Source organism: Centroberyx affinis, unplaced genomic scaffold, assembly GCF_046629955.1.
Source record: "Centroberyx affinis isolate AG114_WGS23_722 - 3 ecotype Tasmania unplaced genomic scaffold, CSIRO-AGI_Caff_v1 ptg000023l_1, whole genome shotgun sequence".
NCBI lineage: Eukaryota > Metazoa > Chordata > Actinopteri > Beryciformes > Berycidae > Centroberyx > Centroberyx affinis.
In genome coordinates this window covers 145268-166768 of record NW_027278737.1, presented here as the reverse complement: position 1 = coordinate 166768, position 21501 = coordinate 145268, and the positions used below count along the sequence as shown (strand labels likewise).

Here is a 21501-nt window from a genome sequence, read left to right as displayed (position 1 = left end):
ATAACATGTGCAACATGGATCATAAAGTTTTAAGTTTAAGTTAAGTAGTCAAGGTTTTTAAGTTTAATGCAGGTCCAGTCTGTTGTTGAGCTGCACTCCTTGGAACCAATAACAGTTCTTTACCTCCATCTCTACCTCCTCCCCCTGGATGGTGACAGGTTGGAGGCTTTCTGCTCCTCATAAAGTCCGCCACCAGCTCCTTGGTCTTCCTGATGTTGAGATGAAGGTGGTTGTTGTTCTCCACCAGCTCTCTGTATTCCTCCTCATTGTCCTCCATGATGCAGCCGACAATGGAGGAGTCGTCAGAGAGCTTCTGTAGGTAGCCCGTTCTGGAGTTAAAACAGAAGTCTCAGGTGTAGAGGGTGAAATGGTGACAGTACAGTTCCTTGGGGTGCGCCGGTGTTCCCCATCACCTCGTCAGATGGCCCTGCAGCCAGACGCGCTGTGGCCTGCCGGTGAGGTCATCTTCCAGGGCATGAGGTTGTGGTCTACCTGCATCTAGAGAGCTTCTCCTCGAGCAGGAGGCCGGATAGTGTTGAAGGCACTGGAGAAGTCAAACAACATGATTCTCATGGCGCCTCCTGGCCTCTCCAGGTGAGAATAGGCCCTGTGGAGCAGGGAGACGATGGCTCCTCCACTCCAATGTGGGCCTGGTACACAAACTGCAGGGGTCCAGGGAGCTGCCCACCAGGAGCCTGAGGTGCTGCTGAGGTCTGTCAAAGGTCTCCATGACACGTGAAGACCTTTGACCTTTGAGGAGGGGTGGTATTGAGCTGCTCTCTGGTGTGGAAGAAGTCCATGGTTTCTGTTGGGGGGGGGGGGGGGGGGGCATCATTGCATGTGGGACCATCATTACTACAACATGTTTTGCAGCCAAGCTTTGTTCAAACCCACAGAACTTTATTTTAAATTCTACTCAAGATCCCAAGGGTTTCAAAGATACTAAATATGTTATGCTGAATTACAGAGAAATGTGTATAAAATGGTGCACGATCATCTAGATTTTTTTCCATTTGACGTAATGGTGCAGCCATAAAATACGGCACCTTGGGTTTGAATATTTCACTCAATATAATATAATTTATTTTCTAACTTTGAAGCTACTTGAGGGAAAAGTTGCTAGAAATAGTTGTTAAAAGACCCGCATGTCTTAAACACTGGTATTAGTAGGATGGGATGAGATACATTTTTAATAATCCTGGTGAGGAAATTGCATGAATGTGCTTTGAATTGAATTGAAAATATCCTTCGATTTTACCAGGGAGCAGAGGCGATGACATTTAAAGAGAGGCTCTTGGAAACACTGGAGGATTTGAGAGATGACGAGCTCAAGAGCTTCAAATGGTTCCTGCTGCAGGATGACATCCTCGAAGGTTTCCCAGCCATCAAAAAGAGACAGCTGGAGAATGCAGACAGGCAGGACACAGTGGATCAGATGGTGCAGACCTACAACCAACAGTCTCTGGAGGTGACCAAGAAGGTTTTAATGAAGATCAACAGGAATGATCTAGTGCAGAGTTTGTCAAACAGCAGCTCAGGACCCAAAGGTAAGTCATGGGGAGATAAAAATATAAATGTGAAAAACAGAAATGACACAGATGACTCATACATTTCTAATTCATAGTCAAGAGGTAAAGACACCTGCTAAGCAGCCACACTAGCCTCAGAGTTATTAGCTGGTTGTTGAAAGGCACAAAGCTAGACACGGCTGGTTTAGTCCTTAGTGTTAGTTCCCTGTACCTGCATCCTGAGGGGAGGGGACTGTTTTGGTTGTGCAGTGTGTGTGTGTGTGTGTGTGTGTGTGTGTGTGTGTGTGTGTGTGTGATGTCCAAAGGTAAATGTGACTCCTTCCTTGTTGATGCTGGTTAACGGTTCCTTGATATTAATGCAGATCCTCACAGTCTTGTGGAGGTGGTTTGTGTTGATGCTTGGATGTTTTGGGTATTTCTCTTGAAGATGAGTTTGTGATGGATGGTGGTGCTGAGGTATTTGTATTCCTCAACACGCTCTGCCGTCTCGTTAGTTACCACCAGTGCTGCGATGGAAGGCTGATCTGATTTATTCCAGGGGGCAGAAAAGAACAACATGGGAGGCATCAGGGAAGGGAAACTGTAGTGATTGGAAATAACACATTATAGACTTTAGCTGAATCAATGCTGCTACCAGATGAGTCAATATAAATATGATTATTCTGATGAAGTTTTGACTGAACGATAATAGTGGTGTGGTGAGGGAGGGACACAGTCTCAGTCTGATACACTATGCTGTCTGAGCTATCAGACTCCATACCCTCACTAGATGTAGAAAGGTCAAATTATACCCATACATACTCTTAAAAGTATAAAGTGTAATACAATCACAACACAATGAGACTTGCCTTTTTGCTGTTTTCCTGACATTTGCATAACATAAAACACAAAATAAACACAGACACTCAAATGGCAGCCTGCCTCTCTTCACACATCTACTGTCTGAATGCAGAATAACAGCAGATCAGAAGTGAAAAAACAGATAAAACAGGCTGAGAAAGTGAACAGGGAGACGGTGGAGAAACTCTTCCAGCAAGGTAAAGCCAAGCTAATCCGGCTTGTTGGGATTTTGTTCTCAAAGATTTTATGCCAGATTCTTATGATGTAGAAGAAATAGTTGCAGGTCAATTACTGAAAATCAAAGCACAATATTAGAATGTCAGAATGTTTTTTATAAATGTTTATGCTCCAGTCTTGGTGTTGAGAGAATGTGTTTTCTTGATGCGCTATGTAATACATTTCTGGGAGGTGATTTTAATTGTACAGAAAATGCTAAATTAGACAGGAACCATCAGGAACCACATCCTGCTTCACGGAGTCAGCTCAGACATTTAGTTAAATCAAATGAACTGAGCGATGTGTGGAGAAGTTTTCACAGAAACCAGAGGCAGTATACCTGGACACACTAAAAGGATAATGTGCTCTCTGTGGCCAGGCTTGATAGCTTTTATTGTTTTAAACATCACTTAAGTGTCTTTAAAGGATGTAATTTGAACCCAGTTGGTTTTTCTGATCATTTCCTTGTTCAGTGCTCTGTTTTTATAAAGACTGTTAAACTAAAAGATAATAATTTTCGAGAGGCTTTTACGTTTTTTTGGAATCAGTACAGAAATAGAAAGGCTGATTTTAGTTCTTTACAACAATGGTGGGATATTGGGAAGTATCAGATAAAGCAGTTTTGTCAGCAGTACACTCGCAATGTCACAAAGGACTTAGATCTGTGCAAGTACCTTCTCGATCTGTGAGAGATCTAGAGATTGAAGTCCAATGGGTTCAGCAGAGTCCACAGGAGATCGAGGCCATATTGAGGCTCTCAAATCTAAAAACCTGCTGGGTATTAAAGCACAGGGGGCGCTGGTACGCTCACAGTTTTTGAATGCCACACAAATGGATGCCTCATCTCACTTTTTCTTTAGTCTAGAGCGCAAGAATGGCCAAAGAAAAGTCATGCATTCACTGTGTTCGAACACTGCTCTGTTGCTATCAGAGTCTTCTGAGATTCGCAAGTATGCAGCAGAGTTTTATGGTGATCTCTACAAGAACGAGCATAAAGAGGATCCAGAGTGCGCACAAGCATTCTATGATGGTCTACCAAAGACTGACGAGGACTCTAATGCAGAGCTCGAGTCACAACTGTCTCCTGATGAACTGTGCGCTGCTGTGCAAAGTCTGGAGAGTGGCAAGGCGCCAGGTGTTGATGGTCTACCTGTAGATGTTTACAAGTCTTTCTGGTGGGAGATCGGTGAAGACTTGTTGTCTATTCTGAGAGACAGTTTGACTAAAGGGCGCTTGCCACTGAGTTGCAGGAGAGCTGTCCTTACTCTCCTGCCTAAGAAAGGAGACTTGCAGCAGATAAAGACCTGGAGGCCGGTGTTTCTGCTCTGCACCGATTATGAGATCCTCTCAGGTGTTGGCCACTAGACTGAGAGAAGTGATGAACTAGGTCTTTCATGTTGAGACCAATAGCTTGTGCTATACTGCAGCGGTTTGGCGGACTGGGACTAAACATGTTGCTGTTTTTAATGGACCTTAAAAACTCTAACTTCACTGGACTACCTGCTTTTTATCGTGGACTGTTGAGTGTGGAGTATGTTCAAGAAGGACAGACCGGAGTGGTCTGACTCTGCACTGGCTTCTACAGGAACCAGCGGTGTATGGAGGACATTTGGTCACAACATGTGGGGTTGGGCCCACAGTCTTAAAATTGTTCTGCATGGTGAAAATCGTCACACTGGGTGACGTAGTGGACTTGGCCGAACCTGGACAGTGCTGCTGCACTAGCGTCTCACTTGGGAGTGAGATCCACCTGGCTCATTAGTCAGCTGCTTGACAACATGTCAGCTTACAGAGAAGGAATGTTTTTTGTTAGCAGCATACTGTAGTTTGATCCATCCTGACAGTCAAGATCCTTTTCCATCACTGACAATTGCTCCTGATTTTAAAGATTGTGTGGGTCCTTTTTTAGAAATGGGGGATGCAGTTGATACAGACTTAAGTGATTTAAAAGGTAAAACAATGGTGAAAATGTTGAATAAACAAAACTGAATGGTGGAACTGACACACCTTGGAGAGCTCACCTGAGCTTGAAAGATGAGGTGAGACCAGTGTGGAGGGCATCAAACCACCGTTAACAAAACAACATGGTGATCTGCAGTGGAGGATCCTGCATGGCATAGTGGCGGTCAATGCTTTTATCTCTGTTTTAAACCCTAATGTCAAAGACAACTGTCCCTATCCAGTTCCATTGCTTTTCTGAATAACCTCTGTTCCTTCTTTTAGAGAGGATGTTTAGGTTGTTTGGAGAGGTTTTTTCTAAACAGTCTTTTATTCTTGGTTGTAAATATAGTCAGAACTCAAGGGATAAATGCCAACTCTTAAATTTCATCTTAGGACAGGCAAAAATGGCTATTTATGTGAGTCGGAAAAATACATTTGAACAATCTTTAGACTTTGATGTAGAAGATTTGTTCATCAGAATGCTAAAGGCCAGAGTGAGGGTTGATTTTAATTATTACAGAGCTATGAAGGATCTGGACAAGTTCACATATATCTGGTGTTATGGAGGTGCGCTGTGCTCTGTTGAGGGGGAGGAGCTTATCTGTAGAGATGAACTGAACTGAAGAAAGGCTTGTACTCTTGGAAGTTGATTATTTTATTGTGACTGACCAATGAATGTATGAAATCTTTCTTTTTTTATATAACTTGCAAAATTGTTTTTAATAAAGAGCTGTTAAAAATCAAATTCTCTCTCTCTCTCTCTCTCTCTCTCTCTCTCACTCTCTTAGTGGATGTCAGTGATGTTGCGGAAACTTCAGAGAACAGAGGATCTTCCTCCATTCAATCACAGTCTGCTCCTCCTCCTCACCTTCCCACTGACAGCAGTCAGACTGAAGGTAAAGCTATTCTCTGGCTCGTCCTGGCTGCCATGTTGGTCTTGTCACTGCCCATTTAGTGTGGCTGTTAAAATGATGAAGGATTTAGTTAATATGTTTCCTTTACTTGATGTCACAGCTCCTGGAGCCGTATTCACAAACATTGTGAGAATCCTCTCAGAGTCTTAACTTCGCCTAAAACTTCCTAGCAAGGAGTTCTATCTTAGGAGTGATTTAGGAAAGTTCTCAGAGCAACTCTGAGCGAGGAATGGACAAGAACTTTTATCTTAGTGAGGAGGTGTGGTCGACTCTGTAGTGCTGGTCAAAAAAGAACAAACAAATCATTTTCAACTAATCATTCTGAGCTCGAAACATACCGAGTCTGTAGTGGTACGTACTGGTTCCTCCCACTTTGAGTTTCCATCAAAGCTCATTAAACGATTGAATGATCGCCATGTACCTTAACAAACAAAGACATCGCACTTTCAAACCTGCTATTTGGCAAAGTAGTAGCGAGCCGTTCATTCAGGTTTTCTAGTTTCACTTTCAAATCACAATCTGCAAGCTGTCCGAGACAAGCAGCATCTCGAGCGTTCGACACTACTTCCACATATGTATGTACTGAAACTCCAGGACCCGTATGAGCGGCTCGCTCAACAATGTAGTACTACTTCCTCATTGAGCGAGCCGTTCATTCGGGTTCTCGAGTTTCAGTACATACGTAACCTGCATACTGGATACTGGATCTCGACTTGACATGGCAGTAGGGTTGTCACGATACTAATATTTTACCCTGCTATACTATACCAGCCAAAGTATCATGATACCGGGTAGTATCGCGATACCGCAGAGAAATCTATTTTTTTACAATAACAGGTATTAGGGACTTAGTGGGAGCAAAACAAGTGTTTAACATACATAACATACATACATACATACAGTGTTAGCCAGTGTAAAGCGTCCAAAATTCTAAATGTTATCCTTTTACTTTGTTATTGTCATCTATAGTTATTTGCATAAAAACACACAATTCAAATGATTAGGAAATTACAATTACAATTACAATTTCACATTTGGCAGACGCTTTTATCCAAAGCGACTTACACATGAGATTTTCATACAACACAAGCAAGGTTCTAGTTAGGAGAGAACAACAAGAGTAACTGCTATAAAGCTAAGTTCTGGTCCAACAGGACATAGGTGCTATGAGGCAGTGCTACAAGGCAGTGCTATGAGGCAATGCATAGAGTGCATAGAGGGAATTTGTTTATGTTTTTTTGTTTGGTTACCCGGGCCATTAGGTGAGAAGGTATTTGCTAAAGAGCTGGGTCTTTAGCCTTTTCTTAAGGTTTGAGAGGGACTCTGCGGATCGAATGGAGTTTGGTAACTCATTCCACCACCGGGGAACCACAGAAGAGAAGAGTCTAGCTAGAGACTTAGGGCCTTGCTGTGGTGGCAGCATCAGGCGCCGCTCCTTGGCAGAGCGTAGTGAGCGGGAGGGAGCATAGACCTGAATGAGGGAGTTCAGGTAGGTCGCAGCCGTTTTGGTTATTGTTTTGTAGGCGAGCATCAAGGACTTGAACTTGATGCGGGCAGCAACTGGGAGCCAGTGGAGGGATATGAATAGCGCAGTGACATGTGCTCTTTTGGGCTGGTTGAAGAAGAGAAAAAGAGCACATGTCACTGCGCTATTCATATCCCTCCACTGGCTCCCAGTTGCTGCCCGCATCAAGTTCAAGTCCTTGATGCTCGCCTACAAAACAGACAGGTAGGGTCTGATCTTCCTGATATTGTACAGAGCAAATCGGCATGACCGAGCAACAGAAGCCACATGCTCCTTGAAGGTTAGTTGGTCATCAATCATGACACCCAAGTTTCTGGCAGACTTTGTGGGCATGAGCTGAGTTGATTCGAGCTGGATACTGATCTGCTGTTGTACAGAGGGACTGGCTGGGATGACAAGGAGCTCAGTCTTTGACAAGTTAAGCTGAAGGTGGTGTTCCTTCATCCAAGCCGAGATATCGGCGAGGCATGCCGATATCCGCGCCGAGACTGTGGGGTCGTCTGGCGGGAACGATAGGAGGAGCTGGGTATCGTCAGCATATGAATGGTATGAGAAGCCATGTGAGCGGATCACTGCACCCAGTGAGATGGTGTATATTGAAAAGAGAAGGGGTCCAAGCACTGACCCTTGAGGTACCCCTGTGGACAAGCAGTGGGATTTAGACACTTCCCCTCTCCAAGACACTCTAAAGGATCTCCCTGAGAGGTAGGACTCAAACCAGCAGAGAGCAGATCCTGAGAAGCCAAGCTCAGTGAGTGTGGAGAGGAGGATTTGGTGGTTAACCGTGTCAAAGGCGGCCGATAGGTCAAGTAGCAGTAGGACAGAGGACTGACCGGCAGCTCTAGCTGATCGCAGTGTTTCCACTACAGACAAGAGCGCAGTCTCGGTAGAGTGTCCGCGTTTGAAGCCAGACTGGTTAGGATCATACAGGCGGTTCTCAGAAAGGAATTCAGAAACTTGATTAAAGACCGCACGCTCAAGTGTTTTGGAAAGGAAGGTGAGTAGTGAAACCGGCCTGTAATTATCAACCTGAGATGGGCTGAGTGTAGGTTTCTTTAGCAGCGGGCTAACCCGCGCTTGCTTAAAAGCAGTGGGGAACACACCCGTTGTAAGTGAGGAGTTGATGATGTGCATGACTGCAGGGATAAGTGTGGGCAAGATGGCCTGCAGGAGGTTGGAGGGTATGGGGTCCAACGGAAAGGTAGTGGGACGAGAGTGAAGCAGAAGTTTGGAGACTTGCTCCTCAGTGAGATGGGAAAAAGACAGGAGTGAGGTCCTGTTAGCTGGTGGCAGCATACTGAGTTGGTCAGGCTCAGAGAACTGATTACTGATGGTAGAAACTTTATCAGTAAAGAAGGATGCAAAGAGGTCAGCCGTGAGCAAACTTGAGGGTGGAGGTGGTGGAGGTTTGAGGAGTGAATTAAAAGCTGAAAATAATTTCCAAGCGTCCTTGGAACTGCTGATTTTCTCCTGGTAGTAAGTGGTCTTGGCACTTTTTAGTTGGGAGGAGAATGCCGATAAGAGAGTTTGATAGTCAGTGAGGTCAGTGGGATCACTAGATTTGCGGCATTTTCTCTCAGCTGCTCTGAGCCCCGCCCGTTGCTCTCTGATGACACCGGTGAGCCATGGGCTAGTGGGGGTTTTACGAGCAGGTTTGGATGAGAGTGGGCAGAGATTGTCTAGAGAGATGGCTAGTGAGGAGCAGAGTGTGTCAGTAGCCTCATTGACATGGAGTGAGGAGCACTCTTTATGAGGGGGCATGGTAGCCGAGACCTCATCGGAGAGCCGAGCCGGTGTGAGGGACCGGAGGTTCCGTCTGAAGGAGACCATTTGCGGCGGAACGTGAGGATGTTCCGGCAAGGAAACCATGAATTGAACAAAGAAGTGGTCTGACAGATGTAAGGGGGTGACAGTCAGACTTGCCGTGGAACAGTTTCAAGTCACAATCAGATCAAGTGTATTGCCCGCTTTGTGTGTGGGAGCGGTGGAGACCAGTTTGAGGTCAAATGAGGACAGTAGTGAAAGGAAGTCAGCCGCTTGGGGTTTGTCAAGATAGATATTCATGTCCCCCATGACAATCAGTGGGATGCCATCTTCAGGAATGGCTGAAAGTAGCATGTCCAGTTCAACAACAAAGTTCCCCAGTAGCCCTGGTGGGCGATATATGATAACCACAAATAGTTTGACAGGGGCGGTAACCATGATTGCATGGTATTCAAAGGATGAGTTATTGCTTAGAGGAGAAAGCTTAGTGAATTTCCAGTCTTTGGAAATGACGGAACAGGGTGTGTGGGAGAAAGTGGAGTCAGCTGAAAGCGCAGCTGGTATGGCTGTGTTCTCTGGACGGATCCAGGTTTCGGTCAGGGCTAGTACCTGAATGTCAGATAGGTTTGCAAGTGCTTGGATAAATTCTGTTTTATTTACAGCGGACTGACAATTCCATAAGCCAAAGGAAAAAGCGGAGGAAGTAGCTGAGGCTTTTCTGAGAGAGTAGTGATTCTCAGGATTGCGCTGTTTTTTATGACAGATGCGTTTTTTTTCGGTTGCCGTGGATGACAGGGATATATTGATAGCACATGGTGAGTGCGAAGGGAGGCCAAGAGAGTAAAATAAGAGTAGCTCTGTGTCCTTGCTCAGTGGACTCGCACAGGTAGACTCGGAGGTCTTTACCCAATTAGGTCTTCATACAAGGGCTGACGCTTCCGCTGACGCTACAGCACAGCTTACTTGTTTAAATACCACGAAATGCCACAGCTGTGCCCATTCACGGCTCGTTAGCAGGGCTGAACCCGCCCCTTTCAGATTTCCACAACAAAGCAACAGATAGAGGGCGTGACCCGCGTCAGCTGACCCACCTATCGAAACTCAGAGAGTGAAACCAGGAAATGCTCAGCCACAACAAAGCCTGACAACAGCCTAAGTCCAAATCTAACCCAGAAACAAAGATTCTAAACACTTACTGACCGACTGCTGTCCTAGATCCAAGCTTGTTCTGTAAATAAATTATTATATTTTTATTTAAATATTTGCTTTGATTAAAAAAAATCTTGGCATGTAGTTCTAACCCTATGTATTATAAGCTGCTTAGAACTAGTGTTAGGAAGTTAAACAGGTCATAATTCCCTCTCTAATATCTATTATTTTATATTGCTGTGAAAACATCAACAAATTTCTCCTTCAAACAACTGTATTTATTCAAGTTTCTCGCCAAAAACTACATTTTACAAGATTACATTTGAACACATCATGATAACGTTATAATTTACCTTCGCCCAATACTCATTTTTACTGGAGCTTGAACACATCATAATGTAACTCAATGCAACCTAACGATAACGAGGAGCCGACAGCAGCTCAGTGAGGGTCAGCGACTAATGTTATGGTAACCCGACATACAACATTAACGCTAGCAAGCATTTCCTTATAGCTGATGACAGGCACTCCGTTAGCTAGCTAACGTTAGCTAGCAACAGCACACGCTTTAAGAAGTGTATTCATTCATTTTTAATGGCAAGAAAACTGCTAGCTAACCTCATTAGCTCTTTGCAATTCCAGTGCAAGGTCTGGGTGATGACATTGGAGATGTTTCAGCAGATTAGATGTGTTGTCTCATTTTGCCTGTCAAACTTTTAGCATTAGGCTTCTTAAGTAATATTAAAGTTGATGGTGCGGAGCTAAGGCTAGGGAACGCTTCTGCCATGATGACGATGCTGATGAGAACAAGAATAGCTCGTGCGCACACGCACATGCACACGCACACGCACACACACACGTCACACTACTAGTTGCTTCCACGAGAGGGTGCACTAACGTCAATATAATATTGTGACTGCAGAAACCAGTGAATTTGGGAACAGAGGTAAAACATTGTCCCGCTGGTGCCGTATTCTGCGGTAGTAGCGTATTCCACGGTAGTAGCGTTGTATAAAGCATATGGTATAGTAGGCATCGTGACGTTTTGGCACCGCGATACACCGTTGGTACCGGTATAGCGTGCAACCCTACATGGCAGGATACTGAATGCTGGAGTTGCTGCTCGTCACCGACAGCCTGCAGATCACACTGTGCCTGCGGTACTTTACCACAAAAGAACTACTGTTTTTTTGTAGGGATGATAAGTTGATAGACGTCTTCTCACTGAAAAAACAAACAGTATTGTTTGTGTTAGTATGACAACTGTATGTTCTAGTACTGAGCGGTTGTATAGTTTTGTGTCATGTGCCGACTTGTGTCTTTCCCCTCGGGGCTTGCCGTACTTGGATACTGCTTTGTTGTATGATTCAATGTGTGTATGCTGAAAACTCGACTCGATGGGGCAGCAGTATCAAACGCTTGAGATGCTGCTGGTCTTGGACAGCTTGCAGATACTGCAGATATAAGCTGTTGCAGTTTCAAGCTGGTTACTTGTTTATCCTTTTGGTGTAACTAATCTTGTAATTTGTCTCAAGCCATATTACAACAAAAAAAACCTGAAAAACGCGAAAGTTCGATTCATCAAGGTGTACTCTACATGAACGAATCAACAAAAAGATTCAAACTTCCCGGCACTACAACTCTGTTGCTAGGTATGATGCTCTCTTTTAGACGCTATCACTGGTCCATCAGGAAAAATCTCAACATGCCTCTTTTAGTCATTCAGAATGCACACAAGGAATCACACCTGATTAATCAATAGTTAGAGCAACCTAATCATTTTGACAAAATGTAGCCTAACTTTTTAATACTTGCACAGTCCTCACAGTTGTGTGATGTCTTTATTTGGGTGGATGCAGTAATGTTATTATGACTTTACCAGTTCGATGTTAAGATTTGGTGAAAATGGCTCAAGACTTAGTAGTGTTAGTATTGATGATTTATGGACTATATTGTCAAGCCTATATGAATAGGGTTGTTGAACAAGAGTAGACTGTCGATGATGTGGACGTCTGTCCCATCAGTGAACACCGGGGAAGCCTGCTACATCTATAAATGCAGTTTTGTTGGCTGGCAAGTTACGCACGTCCAATGGGAATGAAATAAACTGCATCACAACATGAGGCTGCAAAGAGCTGTAACTGTTTGTGTGATTATTCTGCTGATGGAGGGTTGTAGACCAAAATCATCACTGCTGCACTGTTGCATTTTGCTTGTTACCAGATATCTTATTGTTGTGATCACTTTCATAATAATAATAGCATTAATGGTGTAATAGTGTTACTTTGTTGAGTGGGAGATGTGAGCGCATCTCTAATGAGATCAGCAACAAACATCATCCTGCAGGATCTAACCTGTAGCTTATTAACTCACTGTCATTCAGTCTTTGAAGAACATTTATCCTCCTCTGTGTCTTTCAGCCATTTTCTCCTCTGCTTAAGAAACTCCTCAGCTGCTAAAAGTCCTCCTCTCTACTCTGAACAGTCTTTCACCTTAGGAGCTCTCTCAAGGGCTAAGGTGCTTCTTGAATAGCTTTTATCTTTACTAGGATTTAATCTTATTTTAATTCTAAGAATAATAATTCTCAGAATTCTCTTAGATTTTCACCATTAGGACCAACTCTTAGCACTAGGAAGCTTTGTGAATACGGCTCCTGAAGTACTGATTCATGTGAGTAACAGGTGCAGAATGGGGCTTGTGACCTGAGGGTCAGCTGTTCAAATCCTTGAACTAGAAGATCTTGCATGAGAAAGTGAATCAGTAACTCTCTCCACTTCCTTTAACAACTATTGTCACAATGCCCTTGAGCAAGGCACTGAACCCCCAGCTGCTCCAGTAGAGCTGCTCAGTATGGACTGTGGTTGTACTGGGCAGCTGACAGGTGTAAACATGTAAATGTGTGATTGTGAAGCTGGGGTCAAAGAGCATGTGTCCTCATCAAAACTTTTCTCTGGAAATAGAGTTAAAAATGTTGTGAATGAAAGCAACCCATAGTTAATTAGGTGACTACTTGTAATGAAATATCTGAATACTAGAATACTATCCATTGTCTGCTCTGCCTGGTATCACAACCTGTCTGTTCCACTAAGGCTGCATGTCATCAGGAAGCTTCTCTTCACAACGTTACCTTCCTTTTTTGTTATTTTAAAGGAAAGGATGTATTGATGTTGACAGTGAGAACATGTTTGTTATTCTCAGAGCACCAACTTTTAGCAAAAAAGCACTGGGCTTCAAATGAGTTTTTATTTGTCTCACAAGCATCTGTTAGTGCTGCTACCTACAAAAGAGCCTAATGCTTGTAGTTGAAGTTTAGTTTTTATGGATGTTACTTTGTTCTACACAGATTTGCTGGTGAGAACAACAGAGTCTCAACGAGTCATCACATGGCACCAACAAAAGCTCCAATCTAACCTCCAGGACATGGTTGAGTGTGCACAAGAAGGATGGTTAGAGAAGAAGGATCAGGAACTTATGGATGATATCTACACAGAGCTCTACATCACAGACGGGGGTGACATACACATCAACAGCCAACATGAGGTCAGGCAGATTGAGATGGCATCAAGAAATCCAGCAGAAACAGAGAAAACAATTAAACCCTGCAACATCTTCAAACACCCTTCTGGAAAACACAGATCCATAAGAACAGTGTTGACCAATGGGATTGCAGGAATCGGCAAAACGTTCCTTGTGCACAAGTTCATCCTGGACTGGACTGAAAGAAGAGCCAATCAAGATGTGCATCTCATATTCCCCTTCACCTTCCGCCAGCTGAATTTACTGGAGGGAGAAAGGTTTCGTTTTGCAGAACTAATTCACAGATGTATCTGGGAAACCAAATACATCAAGGAGGAGGCTCTTAATTGCATCTTCACAGAACTACAGACGTCAGGAAACAAAAACTATGACAAGAGTAAATTCAAACTCCTGTTTGTGTTGGACGGTCTGGATGAGAGCCGCCTTCAACTAGACTTCACTGCCAATGAAAAGTGTTCTATTGATGTGACAGAGTCAACTGGAGTAGAATTACTGCTGACAAACCTCATCAAGGGGAAACTGCTTCCCTCTGCTCGCCTCTGGATAACCACACGACCTGCAGCAGCCAATCAGATCCCTGGAGACTTTGTTGACATGGTGACAGAGGTGAGAGGCTTCACTGACCCACAGAAGGAGGAGTACTTCAGGAAGAGATTCAGAGATGAGAAGCAGGCCAGAAGAATCATCTCCCACATCAAGACTTCACGAAGCCTCCACATCATGTGCCACATCCCAGTCTTCTGCTGGATCACTGCTACAGTTCTGAAGGATCTGTTGAAAACCAGTGAGAGAGAAGACCTGCCCAAAACCCTGACTGAGATGTACACAGAATTCCTGGTGTTTCAGATAGATCAGACAAAAGAGAAGTATATCAGAGAAAACAGAATTAAGTACATTGAGTCACTTGCACAACTGGCTTTTCATCAGCTGGAGAAAGGCAATCTGATCTTCTATGAGAAAGACCTAAAACAGAGTGGCATTGATTTCAGTGAAGCCTCAGTGTACTCAGGAGTGTTCACACAGATCTTTAAAGAGGAGCGTGGGCGGAAGAAGGACAAGGACAACGACAAGATGTTCTGCTTTGTCCATCTGAGCATTCAGGAATTTCTGGCTGCTGTTCATGTGGTCCTGTCACTTATCAACAGCAACAAGAATGTAATGTCCATGCCACAACTGACATTAAAAAATCTGCAGATGTTTTTCAGCAAAACATCTGCAACAAAGGTCCACAGGATTGCTGTTGACAAGGCCTTACAGAGTCCAAATGGACACCTGGACTTGTTCCTCCGCTTCCTCCTGGGTCTTTCACTGCAGACCAATCAGACTCTCCTACGAGGCCTGCTGAAACAGACACGAAGTAGTTCAGAGACCAATCAGGAAACAGTCCAGTACATCAAGGAGAAGATCTGGGAGAATCCGTCTCCAGAGAGAAGCATCAATCTGTTCCACTGTCTGAATGAGCTGAATGACCGTTCTCTAGTGGAGGAGATCCAACAGTACCTGAGATCAGGAAGTCTCTCCAGAACCAGACTCTCCCCTGCTCAGTGGTCGGCTCTGGCCTTCATCTTACTGTCATCAGAAGAGAAGCTGCATGTGTTTGACCTGAAGAAATACTCTGCTTCAGAGAAGGCTCTTCTGAGGCTGCTGCCAGTGGTCAAAGCCTCCAATAAAGCTCTGTAGGTGACAAGATAACTGGATATATTAACTTTATTAAAATGTGACATGAGTACAAAATTGAACATTTTAAAGTTGTTGTTTGTCTTCATCACTCATTCTTCTTCAGGCTGAGTGGCTGTCAGCTGTCAGAGAGAAGCTGTGAAGCTCTGGCCTCAGTTCTCAGCTCCCAGTCCTCTAGTCTGAGAGAGCTGGACCTGAGTAACAATGACCTGCAGGATTCAGGAGTGAAGCTGCTCTCTGCTGGACTGGGGAGTCCACACTGTAGACTGGAAACTCTCAAGTAAGATCCATTCACAGTTTTTCTCAGTTGATTTGACACATTTCTCCAAACTAAGGTCCCTGCTCTCAAACCTCTCTCAGGTCAGTATTCTTGAATCTGCAAAGGGAGACTCTGCAAGTTTTACATCAGGACTCTAGAACCATTTTACATTGGCATTTTCAATTTCACTGAACATAAAGTTTGGATTTTCCAGAATGTGTTTTGTCCTGATCCAAATGCATACAGCCATGAACCTGGAGGACTGAGAGGAGATCCTCCATGCTTTGATCTCATGTAATTTATATTACTGTACCTCTCTCTTCCTGTCTCAGTCAGGATTCACTGTCACATCTCCAGCTTATTCAGAATAGAGCAGCTAGGACTTTAACCGGTGTGAAGCAGAGATCATATATCCCAGATTTAGCATATTTCCACTGGGTACCTCCTGATGAAGAATTAATATTAAGATTTCACTGAGTTTGACTAGTTTTGGCCCTGAGTTACACTGCAGAACTATTAGTTCTGTCTGAGCTGGAGAGCAAGCTGAGATCTTCAGGTCCTTCTGACTGACACTCAGTCTAAACTCCAGACTAAAGATGAAAACACTTTTGCCATCAGGGCCTCTAGACTGTAGAATGCTTTACTGAGGGACGTGGACTTGGAATTCACTATCATCTTTTAAAACACTTTAAATCTGCTTCATATATCTTGCCATTCTTCTTAATGGCTTTCTGTAAAGCATAACATAGTAGAGCTGAACAATTAACTGAAAAAAACAAAATGCAATATGAACTTCTGCAATTTTGAAATTGCAGAGGTTGCAAAAATCCCACAAGCTCGTGGGTGGGATCGTTTGTGCATGTACTATATAAAAAAATCGGTAAAATTAAACCATTTATGGTATTAAAATTCTGTAAAAAGCATATTTTTCTTGAGAACTGCATTTTCCGAGGCGACCTTGAATGCTTCTCGTACCGCTCTCGGTAACGTCAGTTGAATAAACCAAAGCTAAGCTTCAAATGCTGAATTTTCATCAGAAAACACCTGATTATACGCCTCATAACCATTTCATAAAAAATAAACCGTTTATCCCAGCAAGATGCTTTAAAAAAGGGGAAAAAAAGTGTCTTGTTGGATCTAGCCAAGATTCTGCTGATTCCATATTTGCAGCATTTGTATATATATTATATATACAATAGTATATTGTATATTGCAGTGAGAAATGAGCCCACAGTGAGCAAAAATGTGAAGGGAGCAAAAGACTCCCAGAAATTGCTTGGTTTTCAGATTAAGAGAGAGAAGCTTTCAAAATGGATTTCTGAACAAGATATTTTGGGTAATCTTGGTCCATGAATCAAGCACAGTATTGGTGAAAACCTTTCATCAGACTCAAACTCAGTAAATCCTGCACACTGGCATCTATTTTTTTTAATAAAATCACTTTTATTTAAACAATTTTAAAGTTCTAAAAAATGTATGACAAGAAAAGTTTTTTTGTCAATATTGTTCAGCCCTGTAGCATAGCATAGACCATTTGGTGGATGTATTGATCCAAATCACCTTGCAGCACCATGTGTGAATACAGTTTTAACATGGGTGAACCCAGTGGAAATCAAACCAGTATCTCTGGCATTGTTAGTGCTGCACTCAGTTCAATGAACTACAGCACCATGCAAAGAACACTGTGAACTCTGCTTTTAGATAAGGGAAACACAAATCAACATTATTAGCAGTAATTATTTGAAAGAAAAATCACAAACAACATTGACATTAAAATATAAGAGAATAATATTTTCATATCTTTTCTTGTCCTTCAGGCTGAGTGGCTGTCAGCTGTCAGAGAGAAGCTGTGAAGCTCTGGCCTCAGTTCTCAGCTCCCAGTCCTCTAGTCTGAGAGAGCTGGACCTGAGTCACAACGACCTGCGGGATTCGGGCGTGACGCTGCTCTCTGCTGGACTGGAGAGTCCACACTGTAGACTGGAGTCTCTCAGGTCAGGATTCCTCAACCTGGTCAACACATGACCATTTAAATCCTGCTTTACTTACAGAGTAACATCAGTGAATAGATTCCTAACCTGTGGAGGATTTTCTCTGCTCTTATGATTGTGGTAACAACCTTTCACCCTACTTTTTGTCCCCCTATGAACTGTTTTCTGCTTTCTATCAGGATATTTCATTATTTCCCTCCTTGCTGTCTCTGTTGTTGAGACCTAAAATACCAAAAAGGATTTCTAAGATTCTGCAGCAAACTGATCCAAGAACTGCCAAATGAAAGCACAAAGCAGATCACTGGAGCAACAGTTTGGAGTGGTGACCACTGCAGTTTTTACTAAAATTAAATCACATTATCACACCTAACATCCGAGCAGATAGTGATTATCTAACATGAATCTTGTTTTACAGTAAGTTTACACTGAGAACTTGGCTCTCTTTTCCAGAAAACACTTGTGTAGAAAAACAGGAAAAATTAATTCTCAGTAATAAACAGTAAATAAACTATACATCAGTGGAAGAAAACTCAAAACTTAACTGTGTGTGTGTGTGTGTGTGTGTGTGTGTGTGTGTGTGTGTGTGTGTGTGCAGGCTGTCAGGCTGTCTGCTCACAGAGGAAGGCTGTGCTTCTCTGGCCTCAGCTCTGAGCTCCAACCCCTCCCATCTGAGAGTGTTGGACCTGAGCTACAATCATCCAGGAGACTCAGGAGTGAAGCTGCTCTCTGCTGGACTGGAGGATCCACACTGGAGACTGGACTCTCTCAGGTATGGAGAGGCAACGTCTGCTAGAAGGCTGCGAGTCACACACATTTTCTCTGTCACACTGAGAAGATGAGGAATATTGATTAATGTCTAACAGAGTTCTGACTGATGCTGTATGGAAACTCATTCGTATTGAAGGTTATTAAATGTCCATGTTTCCATCATCAAAGAGAATCTGCTGGTCTGACTTTATTTATTCCCCCAGTGTGGACCATGGTGGAGTGCAGAGGTTGAAACCAGGTGTGAGGAAATGTAAGTGTGTATTTAGTTTAATTCATGAAAACAAAGCAACAGACATTCAACTATTTAGATAGAAAGTCCATTTACACAGCAGTATGTGACGTCCATTCATTCATATCCTACTGTGAATGAAGGTGATGACATCATGTGGGACTTTCTAAAAGGCTTCATGTGAAAACGGCTTAACGAGGCAAAAAAATATTTAACATTGATGAAAAAATTTGATTTTTCCCCAGGTATACAGCACCATAAGAACTAGCAATGATGAAAAAAAAAATACAATTTATATAAATTAATTTTTTTAATGAATTAATATAGTGAAGAAATGCCAAAAAAGAGGGTTAACATGGCTTAATGAGCTAATATCGAAATGAAAATCTCTTAACACTAACACTTCACTAGAGCCCAAAAAGAATGTCTAGAAAAAATAGGGAAACATTTTTTAAAAATCTTCAAATCATAAATCATATATCATGAATCAGCAGGAGATACTGTGGTGAAAGTTTGAAGTTAAAAATAAATCAGTAACATGGTCAAAACACTATGACAAGATCCCCAGTGGAAAATGAATGGAAATGATTGAGCTTAATGTGGTTTAATGACCTAAAAGAAAGGTGGAATGAAATAAAATGTATTCCAAGTCGACTGAAATAAAGAAGTTTATGAACTAACAAGAAATATTTTTGAAAACTCATCAAAGTCCAAATAAATAGGCCTTAATGTGACTTAATGACCTAAAGTCGAAATAGAAAAATTCAGCTTTAAATCATGCATCAGTAGGATAGAAGAAAATACTGAGGTGAAAATTTCAAAGGTGGTCAAAAAAACTAAGACTATATCACAAGTGAAAGTGAAGAGAAACACTGAGCATGATGAGGCTTTATGTGTCTGAATGAGCTAAAACTGATGAAGACCAATCGTACATGAAGGGGAAACCTCATCCTAATACTTACTACCATAATAAGAAACCACTGGGTTGGAACCAGAAACACTGCTCTGTCACATTAAGGCCTTCTGGCCTAAAGTCATGATTTGATTTTTTTAAATATTTCTTGTCATTGCATTGACTTGTGCTTCTTCTCATAGCAAGGTCTTATGACCAAGTACACTTAAAATACATTTTATTTCATTCCACCTTACTTTTAGGTCATTAAGCCTATTAAATAAGTTGGGAAATATTTATCTCTTTATTTATAGTTATGTATGTATGTATGCATGTATGTATGTGTATGTATCTATATTATAATTATTGTTATGTATTTACCATAGTTATTAATTTGTAACCCATTCAATATTATCATTAGTCTCTTTTCATCATTTCATCAATTGTTAAACCTTATGTAAGCCACATCAGAGGTTGGTTGCCTCTTCTTGTAATTTAAATAGATAAATGAATATATAATTATTCACAAAAAATAAACTGTTCAATAACAGGTTTATTAGATGAGAAGCTGCTGTTGTATTGTGTCTTGTTCTCTCATCAGATGCCTGTGAACTCACACTGGACCCAAACACAGCACACAGATACCTCTTCCTGTCTGAAGACAACAGAAAGGTGACAGTGAGTTGGGGGCAGCGATATCCTGATCACCCAGAGAGATTTGACTGCTGGGAACAGCTGCTGTGTAGAAATGGTCTGACTGGTCGCTGTTACTGGGAGGTCGAGAGGGAAGGAAATGTTTCTATAGGAGTGACTTACAGAGGAATCAGTAGGAGAGGAGAGGGTGATGACTGCAGGCTTGGAGGGAATGAAAAGTCCTGGAGTCTGATCTGCTCTCATAAAAGTTACTCTGCCTGTCACAATAACAGAGAAACAGTCATACATTCCATCTTCTCCTCTGACTCTGACAGAGTAGCAGTGTATCTGGACTGGCCTGCTGGCTCTCTGTCCTTCTACACAGTTTTCTCTGACACACTGATCCACATCCACACCTTCCACTCCACATTCACTGAACCACTCTACCCTGGGTTTAGGTTTAGGTTTGGGTTCTGGTCTGAGTCTGGTTCCTCAGTGTCTCTCAGATAGAGGAGGGAGAGAGAAACACTCACACTGCTGACCAAAGACAGCTGCTGAGATGATAGTTCACTCTGTACAGGATCGCACACACACACTTACATACACACACTTCTATCTTAATGTGAGCATATAAACATTTGTATTTCCATATAGATTTATGAGTTTTACTGTAAAGAACACATTAATCAGTCACTGTCAGCAGAATGTTTTCTATATTCAGGGAAACTGAACAGGGTTTTAACACGACTCGGGTACTGGAATGAATGTATGAATGAATTAATGTTTTACTTAGAAAATGAAATGAATGAAATATGAAACCAGACAGAATCAAGTTGTTGTTTATGATTGACAGGTTAAAATATATTTCTTTTGGGTCTTTGTTATATTTGGTATTTTATTAAAGGTTAAGGATTTTATTAAGGTTAAACATTGTTTTATCTTCTTTTCAAACGAGGTTTGTTATGAATTTGTTTTTTATTTTAAAATGTAATTATTGTCCTAAAATAAACCAATATAATTCTCTGTTGTTGTGAGTCATGACTTCTCATAATGAAGAAAAATATTATCTGTCATCGCTGATTTACTTTGCCAACACTCAAGTTCACATATTCATTCTAAACATGTAGAAATATGAAGAAAAAACAAATCTATAGATCTGTCATCATGCCTACTCCGCTCACACTGTGTGTGTGGGTGTGTGTGTCCAGTTTATTTCTACTGCCCTTCATGTCTGAAAGGACTTTATAGACAATGAGCCGACCTAGATCTAACTGATCAATAATCAATCACAAAACAAGAATGATCAATACAGTTTGCATTTTGCACAGAATTAAAACTGCAAGCAGTGATGAGTGGGCCCTCGCAGCTGTGTGCAAGTCGGGGTGTGCTGCAGTCGGGGTGTGTTGCAGCCGTGGCGTCGTTACCGGACACCGACCGGTCGACGTGGCACACACCATGAAAATTCCATGTAAATCATGTGGTGATTGTCGCACAAGGCTTACTTCCTGTTGCCAGTAGGTGGCGCAATGACTGTGACTCCCAATTGGCCTGTATATGTCCTCAGGCCTGGACTCTTGTCCAGCATGTGAAATCTGGTGCAGATTGGACAATGTACACTAAAGTTCACACAACTTCCTGTT

The 21501-nt window shown here is 42.4% G+C and overlaps 1 protein-coding gene across 1 annotated transcript; it reads left to right on the top strand.

Moving 5' to 3' along the window:
- The first annotated feature begins 1273 nt into the window (after positions 1 to 1273).
- On the top strand, positions 1274 to 20371 carry LOC139666299 (NLR family CARD domain-containing protein 3-like). The gene is made up of 9 exons (XM_071545510.1): positions 1274 to 1547; positions 3517 to 3936; positions 13222 to 15091; positions 15199 to 15372; positions 17169 to 17342; positions 17935 to 18108; positions 18278 to 18286; positions 18335 to 18357; positions 19830 to 20371. Exons 1-9 carry the CDS (start codon positions 1274 to 1276, stop codon positions 20369 to 20371), a joined length of 3660 nt encoding a protein of 1219 aa, XP_071401611.1.
- Positions 20372 to 21501: the final 1130 nt, after the last annotated feature.

Coding starts and splice junctions, on each gene's coding strand:
- LOC139666299 (XM_071545510.1), top strand. CDS start 1,274: ATGACATTTAAAGAGAGGCTCTTGGAAACACTGGAGGATTTGAGAGAT. Junction 3,937..13,221: donor CGATTATGAGATCCTCTCAG/GTGTTGGCCACT, acceptor TGTTCTACACAG/ATTTGCTGGTGAGAACAACA. Junction 18,358..19,829: donor GAAACCAGGTGTGAGGAAAT/GTAAGTGTGTAT, acceptor TTCTCTCATCAG/ATGCCTGTGAACTCACACTG.